The sequence below is a fragment of the Canis lupus genome, chromosome 23 (assembly GCF_003254725.2).
Source record: "Canis lupus dingo isolate Sandy chromosome 23, ASM325472v2, whole genome shotgun sequence".
In the NCBI taxonomy this organism is placed as follows: domain Eukaryota; kingdom Metazoa; phylum Chordata; class Mammalia; order Carnivora; family Canidae; genus Canis; species Canis lupus.
In genome coordinates this window covers 37985926-37999666 of record NC_064265.1, presented here as the reverse complement: position 1 = coordinate 37999666, position 13741 = coordinate 37985926, and the positions used below count along the sequence as shown (strand labels likewise).

The 13741-nt window shown below is 34.5% G+C and overlaps 1 protein-coding gene across 2 annotated transcripts in view; it reads left to right on the top strand.

Annotated features, from left to right (window-relative positions):
• The window catches only part of GK5 (glycerol kinase 5), a 70049-nt gene extending 57396 nt beyond the window's left edge, over window positions 1–12653 (top strand). For both annotated transcript variants that reach the window (XM_025448736.3, XM_025448737.3), the window contains 4 exons: window positions 1899–2002; window positions 3178–3237; window positions 3866–3999; window positions 6688–12653. In XM_025448736.3, the coding sequence (XP_025304521.1) occupies window positions 1899–2002; window positions 3178–3237; window positions 3866–3999; window positions 6688–6836 (447 nt within the window). In that variant the 3' untranslated portion in view covers window positions 6837–12653. The remainder of the gene's footprint in view (window positions 1–1898; window positions 2003–3177; window positions 3238–3865; window positions 4000–6687) is intronic.
• The last annotated feature ends 1088 nt before the right edge of the window (window positions 12654–13741 follow it).

Here is a 13741-nt window from a genome sequence, read left to right as displayed (position 1 = left end):
CCCTACAGTATGATCCCAAAGACAGATTCACTTAAACTAATATAGGGACATTGTAACCAAAAAGAAATTTTTAGGTTTCCATGGGATTTATTATCTCTCAAATTGGCCTATTACTAATTAATTGTAAATTATGTGCATAGATATATTTACAAAAGTGATTTCAGGCCAGTCATACCAGTATTTTATGTGGTATATTAGAAGAAAATACTTTTATCCAGAAAATACATAGCACACTATTAGGGACTAGTTGCACTGGCTGAATCTGACCTTTGTTTTACAATTGAATGCACCTGATATAGGCCAGCGTTACTGTATAAATAAGCTTTTACTGAGTGAATCATTAAAACATATTAATAAATTTGAAAAATAATCAGAATAAAATCACAATAGGAGGAAAATCACAGCTACAGTAAAGATAAGATGTGATATGGGATATCTTCAGTTAAGTAATGAGGAAGAGTATTGTTTGTTCATTGATTGAGCAAATGTGTGAGGATCCCCTGTGGGGGCCAGATGCAGTGCAAGGCCCTGGAGACACATGGGAATCAGTTTCTACAGGAAAGGAAGAGTTTTAACAAATGTTCATACAAATATACATGATTATAAACATTGCTATAATGCAAAGCTCTAGGATTCCATAAAAGTGATGATGGATGCTTGGTCTTGTCTTTGGGATCAGAAGTTTTTCCAGAGGAATCTGAGCCAAGATTTGAAACAGGAGTAGGATTAACTAGGAAAAGAGGTGGTAGAAAGTTTTCCAGGTATGAGATGATGAGTCAAGGCTCTGAAGCTAGAAGGCACTTTTCCTGGGGACCATCATTTTCCAATAGTACCAGCACATCCCTCTGTTGTGACCTTATATCATCCATTGGAACCATTCTTCTGTCTCTTTCTTTGTGAGATTACAAGCTCTGGCAGGGGTCTTTGCTCTTCATCTTTGTGTCCCAGAATTGTCTTGCATTCCTGGGGATGCAAAGATGAATACAAACTTCATCCAACAGATATGTAATTCTAGCTCAAGACTTTGGCTCTTTTATTATTTTTTTAAGATTTTATTTATTTATTCATGAGAGACAGAGAGAGAGAGAGGCAGAGACACAGACAGAGGGAGAAGCAGGCTCCATGCAGGGAGCCCGACGTGGGACTCGATCCTGGGACTCCAGTATCATGCCCTGGGCTGAAGGCGGCGCTAACCCGCTTAGCCACCCGACTGAAGACTTTGGCTCTTTTATTTTTTTTTATTTTTTTATTTTTTTTTTTACTTTGGCTCTTTTAAAGACAGAAGTTAGGCTGGGTCATTTCTCCTATTAGGCAATAAAGCTATTAAGCTAAGAAATAGAAGAGTTTCGTTTGAATGTCTAACAACATATTAGGTGAAGTTATGACACTGTAAAACACATCATTTGCATTATAGTTTTTTATCTTAAGACTAACTTACACTTCTAGAAAGCCACTCTAAAAAAAATAATAATAAAATAAAAATAAAAAGCCACTCTACAAAAACAATTCTGGTGTAAAACCTTTACAGATGGATAAAAGGGGGAAATACTAGGATTACTTTGCATTTCCTCTTGTAAAGCTAAATATTTAATAGTTTGTTATTCTATAAAAATAATAATAATAATTTGTTAATCTGCTTCAGTATCGTCTCTTAGTATGAGTTCAAACAGAAGGTGTAGCTAAGCCCAATACCTATGACTCAATCTTGCTTAAGTCCTGCTAGAGACTTATCCTAATAGTTGACATATTTTTAGACTGTCATTTATTTTAAAACTAACTCTAAGCATTCGCATTCTTTTTTTCTACCATGGCTATGTTTTTTATTGCATAAAAGGTCTTTAAGTCTATAGATATAATTTAGAACTATAATAAAAATTCTTACTATCTCTTTTCTTTAGGCTCCATTAAATGACCCCTGTGCATGTGCCTCTTTTATGGGTTTGAAGCCTTCCACCAATAAATACCATCTTGTACGAGCAATATTGGAGTCAATAGCTTTCAGGTACCAAAACTTGCCCTAAACTCTCCCTTCCCCATATAGTATTGTGATTTCTTTCTATTAATTTCTGCTAAGCTAAATTATGATATTTCTTAATTTTAACTGAGTGTCTATACCTTTAAATTCATACTGTTTATGATGTAATCTGTTCTTATTGCTAATTTCCTCAGTATCAATTTATTTTCATGTGTTATAGTACCAGTACCACTTAGATTTGATATCTGAAAATAGATGATTTTTAAAAATATGGTTGGCCCTTGAATACAATGACTTAGAACTGAGCCATATTAATTTTTCCAGTAAACACCATACAGTACTATAAATGTATTTTCTCTTATGATTTTCTTAATAACATTTTCATTTCTCTAGCTTACTTTATTGTAAAAATACAGTATAAATACATATAACATACAAAATATGTGTTAATTGACTGTCATCAGTAAGGCTTGCCAGCAGCAGTAGGCTATTAATTAAGTTTTAGGGAAGTCAAAAATTACATGCAGATTTTTGATTCTGTGGTAGGTTAGTACCCCTAGTTCCCATGTTATTCAAGGGTCAGCTGTATCTAATTTCTTAAGCATTAAGAGATTTAAAATGGACTTTCAAAGGTTTTTGCATCCTTATTGATAAAGGAGAATTCTAATTATTCTAATTAATAATGCTTCCATTATACTCAAAGATTAAATCACCAGAATTATCTTTTTGTGTGTGTCCCTGTGTTATTTTCGTTGTGGTGTAGTTGTAGTTTATTAAAATGAAGAATGTGGCTGTCATGAATATGGAACATTTGCAGTGTTTAAAATAAAAATGTCTGTGATTACAAAATGATTATTTTTGTATTTGGTGAATTCTATTCGATGTTGTTTGTGTTATGTCATCTTAATAGCTTTCTATTAAATGCTAGCTTTAAATTTTTATTTGTAGGAAGGATAATAGATTAAATTTATTTCTAAACAAAAAACATGCTCTCTTTTATCAAGGTGAAAAGTACAAGGATCTGAACCTCTTGCTTGTTTGAACATTTATTATCAACTTCCAGTTAGTATATTTGTTTGTTTTCTTTTGTATATTTATTACATACCATATAAATAAAACCAGAGGTTTTATTTTTCTGTTGGAAAAAGAATTCTCATGATATGAATTTTCTCTAAATGATTTTCTTGATTTTTTTTGACTAGAAACAAACAGTTATATGAGTTGATGCAGAAAGAGATCCATATCCCTGTGACAAAAGTCCGGTATGTACACTTTGTTTTCAATAGATTTAATTAGAAATTGGGAGTGAATGGTAACCACTATTAGTATTTTCATCATTATGATTATTCAGGATTTCAAAAAAAATTATGCTTAGTTTCTTTGCAGCAAAATTCTTGTTCATAGGAATTTGGAAAGAAAAGGGAAGCTAATTTTGGATTTATGGAGAATATAACACAATGTATAATTTAGGAGGATCTTAATATACACATGTATATTATAAACATCTTTAAAATGTCTTTAAAAAAAAAACGTCTTTTTTAGGTATGTGGCTATCCTTTTGGCATGGAAGCATCAAATTTTCTTTGCTGGTGTGGCCAAATGAATTTTTATGTTGGCTTAGTTTAGTTAGCCTATTTTGAACTAGTTTTAGGACAACAGGGCCAGTGGGAAGACTGATGTTAGGGATTAGGAAAAGTGTTTGAAGATTACCTAGTGAGAACCTTTATCTTCAGGTCAATGCTAAGTGATATAATTTTGGAATTAAAAAGTTGAACTTAAAGAAAATAAAATCAAGGATCTAAAAAAATATATGTGGCCCTTTAAAAAATATTAATAGTGTTCTTATGCTTTTGTTGAAGTAACTGATCTCAAATATCTTTCTCCCCACAGGGCAGATGGAGGAGTTTGCAAGAACAATTTTGTCATGCAGATGACTTCAGACCTGATTAATGCGAATATAGAGAGACCTGTCAACATAGACATGTCCTGCCTTGGTGCAGCTTCACTAGCTGGCCTTGCTATTGGTATGTGTGAATTTTATAAAAGTGAGAGCTGTCTTACAAGCTGTTCTTGCTGATAGCATTTCTCTTCCCAAATCATGGGATTATAGAGAGGGTCTAGAAAATGTTGGTGTCCATTAAGCTCTATACACATATGTACATTACGCACAAAACACTCCTCTGAGTATGAGTGGGTCTGTGGATGGGTCTGGGTGCATGAGACTGGGTGCACTTCCTCCTCACGTCACTCCTTCAGTCAGAATTAGGAGATGAGGGATCCCTGGGTGGCGCAGTGGTTTGGCGCCTGCCTTTGGCCCAGGGCACGATCCTGGAGATCCAGGATCGAATCCCACGTCGGGCTCCCGGTGCATGGAGCCTGCTTCTCCCTCTGCCTGTGTCTCTGCCTCTCTTTCTCTGTGACTATCATAAATAATAAATAAAAAAAAAATTAAAAAAAAAAAGAATTATGAGATGAGAAAAATGAATTTCAACTGCTTTGTCTTCAGCAGAGGGAAGGACTCTGGATAAACTTTCCAAGTAGATGGGCTTTTCTTTGGCACGAGAAACCAGTCCATTTTTTTATTCATTGAAAATTTGTTGAGTACCTGCTATATGACAGTCACTACTGGGAATAAAGAGTTTTAAAAATGTAGTCCCTGCTATGAGAGTCTGTAGTTACAGTAAGACAAGTAAACCAATTATTATACTTGTGTGATAAACCCAGCAAACAGCCATAGCATTAAGTGGTGCAGGCTTCCCAGAGGAGGCTCAGTGTTGAAGGAGTTAGCAGACAGCCAGTAGAGGAGGTAAGGAGCCATAAGAAGTGAGCAGTCCAATAAAGAAAGCAACTTGTGCAAATGTCCCAGCCCGTAAATGCTGATAGGTGAAGATCAAGAGGAAGGGCTGGAGAGGAACAGAGGTCCAGTTGTGGTAGACTCCTCATAAAGAGGAGTTTGAACTTAATCATGAAGACACTGGAGAGAGTTTGAACTTAATCATGAAGACACTGGAGAATTTTAAGCAGGGGAGGGACATGGATGGATCTATATTTGAACAGACCCCTTTGGCAATTAGTGAAAAGATTAGTTGGAGGGTGAAGAATGGACTCGGGAAGAGCAATTAAAGGGTTCCCTAAGAAGCGGGATGCTGCCTTGTGGAACTAGGAGTATTTAATATGTTCCTGTATGGAAGGGAAGAGTGCTTGTACAAACAGGATATTTTATAGTTAGAAGTTTTAGGCTAATATTTAGCATATTAAAGTTAAAATTACAAAAAGTTTGAGATCTTAGTAAGTTCAACTTAAACTGTATTCTACTAAAAATCTGTTAACTTTGAATAAAATTAAAACAGTCACTTTAAAAAAAAGTCACTTTCATTTATTCATTGATTAATGTGTGATTAATTCATGTTGAAGAAAAAACTTTCCTTTAAATAATCATTCCCATTTACAAATTTAGTTAAATTTCTTTGTATATTTCAACTGATAAAATTTTTTTTTAAGATTTTATTTATTCATGAGAGAGACAGAGAAATAGGCAGAAGGAGGGGGCTCCCCACAGAGAGCCCGTTGCAGGACTCAATCCCAGGACCCCAGGATCACGACTTGAGCCAAAGGCAGACATTCAGTCACTGAGCCACCTAGGTGCCACTCAACTGATACAAATTTAGTACAGTTGACTTTCTTTTTAATAATTTCATATGCCTAACTAACTTAGAAGTATAACAAAATCTTTTCAAATACTTGAATAACTCTTGCAAAATGAATAAATTAAGCTATATTTACAGTAGATCAAATGCTCATAAACATTCTAATATTGTTTATAAGGTAAATCAAATTTTTCTATGCCTTTTCACCTTATAAGACTAAATATCTCAGATTCTCTTGAACATTTAAAATACTTTAACAAACACATATAGATTATTCTTAGAACATAGTAGCTTGAGCTTTATGTATTTGAGCTTTATCTATTGCATTATATTTGTATTTAATTTCAAACCTTTCCAATACAAAGAGACTTTATTGGTGAGAGAAAATATACTTTGGGGAGACTTGTCAACTATGTTAGTACTTCAGAGTAAGTGTAATATACCAGGTTAATTAATAAGACACCTAGACTATTTCAGACTACTTATGGTCCTAGTTATAAATATGTTTTCTTGCTTCTTTTTATTATAAATCACATTTGTGAAGAACAATATATGCCAGAACAACATTATCATGAAGTGGAATTTAAATAACTTCTGTGAAATACAATAGCTTGAAAAAGAAACTACTTGTTATATTCAGGCTCAACTTTGAATTCATCCGTATTCCAGGGAGTTGCCTCTTACTTCAAGATATATGACCAAAATCTTAATTTATCTTTGTTTTTTTTTTAATTATGTAAAGGGAAAATATACAGTTACTTACTTGTTTTCTTCATAGCAAGTCATGAAATTAAATGATGATAGGGTGAGATTGCTCTGGAAATGGTTTGATGCTGTGCCACACGGAAGTAAAGCTGATAGTTAGAAATCAAATGATTTTAAAATCCTGGTGTATTTATTCCCAGGGATAGTCAATTGAACAAAATTCAAAATCAACAAAATATTTTGAATTGTGTTTTAAAACAATAGTTGTTTACCTGTGCACCAGTTTGCATAGGTTTGTGGATAAACTTTATGGACTCCTTATTTGCCTTAAAATTTGAGAGTAATTTTTTCTACCTGTAGGGTTTTGGACTGACAAGGAGGAACTAAAGAAACTGAGGCAAAGCGAAGTGGTTTTTGAGCCACAGAAGAAATGGCAAGAATATGAAATGAGTATGGAAAACTGGGTCAAAGCAGTGAAACGCTCCATGAATTGGTATAACAAGATGTAGCACTAACAGGAATGACGGAAACCATATATGGCTGGTTGATGGGACATGCTGATGAGACACAGCTCAGGGATAATAACCAATATGACGATGACTAAGAAGATTTCAGATGAGCTTTGCAACCTGAGAGAAAAAACATTGCTCTTTTGAATACAAAACAAAACAAAAAATCCCTAATTTTTAAATCTAAAGCCTGGTAAGATTATAAGGCAACAGTACCTCAGAACTTTATATCTTCTGTTTTGTAGCAGATTCCAAAGGATGTTAACCATTTCCAGCCATACTTTGACAGCCATGGGTCCTCCTCCGATTTATACTGGGTCAATGATACATACGAACATAACCGTTGACTCTCTTGAGTTAATAATTGTAGGTCAATCACCATTCATGTTTTGTTCCAAAATTAAGTGACAGGTGTTCCTTAACTCTTTAAAATTAAATGGGCTATATGAAGTTCACATAGCTAGAAAGAAAGAATAACCGAGGAAACGTGGAATTTGGAAACATTAATATTTTATATTTAAAGCCATAATTGTTCAATACTGTATCCAAATATGAGCTCGATAGGCCCCTCTCAGATAGGGTTATGTTAGTTCTTTCCTTTATTGGGCTTAAAGACACTGCCTTAATTTTTCCTTCTTTAACCAAATTCTGAGCAATCTTTAAGTATTGAAAAATAACTTTAGTCAGTGAAACTACAAAGGGTAATGATTCAAAAGGAACAAAAAAATAATTTCTTCCTCAAATAGGAATTCTCTAAAAAATTTCTGGCTAAAGTATAACATCCCATTTTTTACACAATATTGGTACTGAATATAAATCTGCTTTTTTCTTCCTGTTCTTTATCTTTGTTGTTGAGATACTTGCATAAATGTCTTTTGCTTTTATTAAGTGCCTAATCGAAGAGCTTAATTTGAAGAAAGTGCCCTAATACATTGGTGATGTAAGATTTGCCTTCGTTGTGGGTTTTTTTACTTATCCAGATGTCTTTTATTTTTGTTCAGTCTACTCATCTCTGTGAGATAGGAGCAGTGGGTAATGGAGATGTATTTATACAAATGATTACCCTCCAGCGATTATTGGGCCAGAATTCCACGGAGAGGTGCAGGGACAGTTCCACATTCTCAGACTTTCTTGATAGAAACAAATATGAAAGAATCAGAGCAGCAAGTAGCTTCGGGCCCAGTAGAAAATTGTCCTGTGGCAGGAGACTACCATCCAACTTGTTCTCATGTTATTTGCCCCTCCCACCATTTAGGCATGTAGCAATAATGAATTTATTCCCCTCTTTATCAGGCTTTATCACATAAAGACCTGTTATAGAGCTAGTTGTTAAATACTAACCTAACATAAAAAGTGACTATTACAGGGAATTTTGTTGTTGCCATCATATATGTCCATTTCAGTGACAGATATGATAGGACTAGGGGTCACACACTCCATTTCTGCAAATTCCATTTCAGTGAACTTTGTCTTCTTGAAGTATTAAAATTTGTAGTGGAATCATTACAGCCAATATATAGTATCATTAGCTCCATTCATTAAGATTTGGAAATATTTTTGTTAAGTGGAGGTGTTTTGTTTACTGTAACAAGTCAGATTCCATTATGTAGATGATACTCTTCTTTTTATTTTCATTTTTTTATGTCCCTTTTACAAAGCTTAGTGGCTGAATATAGGCCCTTTTATCAAAATCCGATCACTTGCGAGCTGCTCCGTTGTTTTTTATATCTGTTTCTCACAGATTCTACTTCTCAATGGGTATGATTTCATAGGAAAGAATTGTCTTTTTGTGTTAGGATATACTGAATTGTAATATTATTAATACTTAAAACTTTTTAGCTCATTTCCTTTTCACATTCTTCTTTCTCATCATAAAACCACAAGGTGAAGGATAAATAAGTACCTTTTAGATAATCAGAAAAAGTAACTGTGAACAGGTCTCATCGGAATTATCTCTTCAAAAATCAGTGGCTAATTTTTTCTTCTATTAGTCTAGAATTAATCTTTTATTTTTACTACTTCTGGCTGTTTTTTAGTGACACAGTTTAGTAAATCTTTTGCCAGATTTGACCTAGATCAGAAATGTGACCACATTTGCTTTCATGGTTGTAGAGACAGTTGATACTCAAAATCAGTTGAGCAAAAAAATTATCCTTTCTTTCCATCTTCCAAGTTTATTTTCATTTATACGCTAATATTTGCAGTTCAAAAAAAATCATTCTAAGATTTCTCAGCATGTTTTATTTTCCCATTATGGATCAATCAGATATCTTTAGGAGGCCTGTAGCTACCTTATCAAGGAGGAGAATGTTTCTGTACAGTCCTTTTTAAAATGGTACTAATTGCTTTCATACCTAGACTTACTGATTTTTCTTTCTTTCTTTTTTTTTATGCCACCATAAGATGGTTTCTCAGTCTCAGTATGATTGATGTTTGGGACAAGTAATGCTTTGTCTTGGGATGTTGTATTACGCATTACAGGCTATTTGGCTTATACTGCAGGAGGCAGTATCACCCCCAGTTGAGAACCAGTAATATAGACTATTAGAAGAAAATTGAAGGCTCAGCAAATGTAGTGTGTCTATCATGCTTCTTTTCTCTCTGCCTCATTTTACCTTAGGAAATGGTTGTTAGCAAAAAGAGATGGTTGTATCTTAAATAGGGTTTCTGTTTTACTGGTTAATAAGGCAAGAAAAAAAATCTTATGTTGTAATTGTCTTCTGCTGTTTTTTACCCACTCACTGCCATCCCCATGCCTGTATCCTCTGTGGTCTTAATGAGTGGGCTTATGACTTCAGTATAGTATTAATGTAGTCTGCAAAGCATCTCGATCTGCCTTTTTGCTTCCTTTTCATCTCTGAACAAAAGAGATGATCACTCTCTTTTACCTGGTTCTGTGCAAGACTCCCATCAAACTGGAAGTTCCCCAAAAGCAGAAACCATGTCTACTTCCACAGAACTCAACTCTGTGCCTTCCTATTGGTGGGATGAATTTTTACTTTATAAGTGTAACTTTTTTTGCATATATACTTCATCCTTGATTTACATACATTTGTTAATAGGGAGCAGCATATATTTGTTGCGAGTAAAATATCTTTTGTTGGATTAAAAAGGACAACAGTTGACCCTTGAACAACATGGATGTGAACTGTGCAGGTCTGCTTATATGCAGATTTTTTACATAAATATATGTACCATACTGTAAATGTATTTTCCTTTTGATTTTCTTAATAACATTTTCTTTTCTCTAGCTTACTTTATTTTCAGAACACAGTGTATAATGCAGATAACATACAAACTATGTGTTAATCAACTGTTCATATTATCAGTAAAGATTCTGGTCCCAGTAGGCTATTAATAGTTAAGTTTTTGGGGAGTCAAAAATTATATACAGGTCTTTGTGCAGGGGATTAGCACGCCTAACCCCCCGTGTTGTTGAAGGGTCAACTTATGAGAGCTAGAATCCTCTTACTTTTTTTTTTTAATTCTTCATATGTTTATATATTTGCATATGTGTTTGTGTAGAGATACACATAGTTATATCAACTGTCTAAGGTACCGTTGAAGCCTTTTCATTCACAGGTTTTGTGTATTTGACTGCAGACAGCTAGCTCACAGATAGAATCTTAAGAACACCAAACCCTCTCACGTTAGAGGGAAGTAACTTCAGAAACATCCCCTTCTGCAGAGGACCTATACTGGGGACCAGTCTTTAATTAAAATAATCTAACCCAGGAGTTTGGCAAGTATTTTATAATTCTCTGAAGAGAGGACCCTGGAGTTCTTCAACTTGAAGCGATTCTAGAGTCATCCAGAGACAACCTCGATGGCTCTAATCTACCCTAAAGGACTCTGAATCCCTTTGGGAAATATAGATCATGTTTCTCAGTTAGAATTAAAATATACTCTGGACCTACCTGGTCCCAGAATCATCTTCTTGCATACCCAATGCTGGGTCATCTGGTTCAAACCAGTCAAAACAGTAACCCCAAAGAAGTCAAGTAGGTGATCCAAAACCACATTGTTTTTAAGTTTTGGAGCCTCAGATATTACAAATATGAATACCAAAATGCAAATATTTTTTGCACTTAGAACACTGGTTCTAAGTCATTGGCTGTTTTGTCACCATATTCCCATGGGACCCTTGCCCTTAGGGTAATGCAGGAATGATCTTGGGAGTGGGAATGTTAGAGACAGGAACCTGAAGAATCAGATATTTCTGAAATTCTCCGTATGCCATTTCTACTGCCTTTCCCCCCTTTATTATAAATTTGAGTTATCAAAATGGCTATGTCTGTATAGATATCTATATTATTTAGAAAATAAATGATGTAAGGTTTCAATTTAAATGAGCCATATCTTTACAATAAACTTTCAGACTGTTCCAGAGTAGCTATACCATTTTACATTCCAACCAGCGATGTATGAGTGATCCAATTTCTCCATATCCTCACCAGCATTTGATGTCACAATTTTTTATTTAGCTACTGTGATAGGTGTGAAGTTTTCTCATTATGGTTTTAATTTGCATTTCCCCAATTAATAATGGTGTTTAACATCTCTTCATGTGCTTTTTTGCCATCTATTTATCTTCTTCAGTGAACTGTCTGTTCACGTCTTTTGTCCATTTGCTAATTGGGATGTTTGCTAAATGAGCCATATCTTTACATGAATATCTTTTTAAAAAATCTTTTTAAAATCAGTATGGTGACTTGAAAAATCATTTTAAGTAGCATTTCTAAATCCTTCTAGGCAAAGTGTATATAGCACTTGAATGTGATTTTATAATGTACTGGCAGAAGAGTTCTCACATTTCTTCTGTACTCATTATGTAGTATAGTACTAATACTGTATAACAGCAAAACAGTTTCAAAGATACTTTTACTTAGAATGTTAAGTAGAATGTACAAATACATGTTTTGTCCATAGCTATCATAATGTTTGTAATCTCTTATTTAAAATAAGCTGATTCGTGTTTCAGAATGATTGTTTAAAATTAACTTGAAATTTTCCTATTTGTGCAAGATGATTAATACAGATTCTAGTTCATATGCATCAGCGAATTCATAATCTTATTTCTCTGATGTTCTTTACAAATTTCATAGTGTTATTAAATAGTCATTGAGAACCTCGTAAGTCAATGTTGAGATCTACAAATACAATCTAGGTGCATAGCAATAGGAATGCGTATGTGAATTTTTCTCTAATCTTTTTTCTACTTTAACTTTTGGATTTCTTTTTAATTTTACCTGGAAATTCTTATTTAATGCTATTTCCTATTTTGGTTCCTGCTCATAAGAAGGTCACAGAGAAATTGGGGCACCTGGCTGGTTCAGATCAAGCGTGACTCTTGATCTCGGGGTTGTGAGTTTGAGCCCCATATTGGGTATAGAGATTACTTAAAAATAAAATCTTAAAAAAAAAAAAAAGAAGGTCACAGAGAAACAAGCATATGTTAACTACAAGATAAATTTGGGCTTAATATGGTTAGAGAAGAAAGGTTTTCTGTAACCCTGCCTCTTTAAATCCTGTTAGGCTTGTCATTCTATATTGTACATTTTTGTGCAAGGGAAATTACTAGAGAAGAGGGTTAATTCTTTGTGGTGGGAAAAATGATATGGTTTGTTGTGAAAATATACTGGATTTTTAAATATTTAGAAAGATTTTAATTAAGGAAAAATTTCAAATACTAACATGAAAGAACCTAGCAGTTGTTAAAAATCCGTTCTGAAAATTACCTACATTATTTGGGAAACTATAATGAAACAGTAAATGATTTTTTATATACATATTATGTATTAAAGTCATTTTTATTTAGTGTTTCTCTATTCATTGCTTTGGGTTTGCACACATGCACAGCAACATTTGGATGGTGAAGGATTCAGTCAGTCTGGATTCCATTCCTTGACTGTAGTGGGGTCCATGGTATCATTCCAAAGTAGGAAATTTGAAGGTTGATAAACATTCACCTATTAGGAGGAAGAGAGAGGTTTTCTTTTAATTTTATTTTAGGTCAAAGTAATATTAGTCTAAGGAGAATAAGGAAGGGGGGCATTATGGAGATAGAAAAGCCAGAGCTGGCTTTTCTAAAATTTATAGCAATATTTTTAAAGAGTCTTGCAACTGTAAAAAAAAAAAATGTAGGAAACAATGGGGATGGTAGGGGATAATAATGGAATTTTTTTTGCTACTTAGAAAAAGAAACACCCAATTAAGAGCTGGAGATCATAGGACAGATACATTAGATTTGCTAATTCCCCCTCCTCCTCCCCCTCCCCCGCCACTTGGGCAAGAACATTAGCTCCTGGATCCCAGGGAATTCTCATATCCTCTCACCCAGTCCACATGGCTCTTGCCCTGTCTCTCCTAGAAAGTCCAGTCTCTGTCAGCATCTCAGCTTCATCACCAGGCATTGTCAAGAACTGAGAAGAATTTAAAATTTTACTCTACTTGGAAACTAACAAATTAGCCTTCCACAGTTCCACGAATATTGACAGAAGATAGGAGACTCCTGGGTCAGAGTCTTTATTACTCACAGGCATAGCAAACACCACAATCTTCATGTTTGCATTAGTTTCCTTTACTTCTCAACTACATGGAGCAGTCCAGGTTGATGCTGTGCATGCAGTGAGTCTGCAGTACAGCTGAGGAATCTTAAGCTTAGGAGACTTGTGTCTTGTAAGGGGCTGCAAGTAAATGTGTCTGATGCTCACTCTTGAGGAAATTATATTATTATATTGCTTTTTTAAAAAAGATTTTATTTATTTACATCGGGAGAGGGAGTGCGCCTGCACAAGGGGAAGGGCAGAGAGAATTTCCAGCAGACTCCAGGCTGAGCACAGGGCCTGTTGTGGGGCTTAATCTCACAACCATGAGATCACAACCTGAGTGGAAATCGAGAGTCC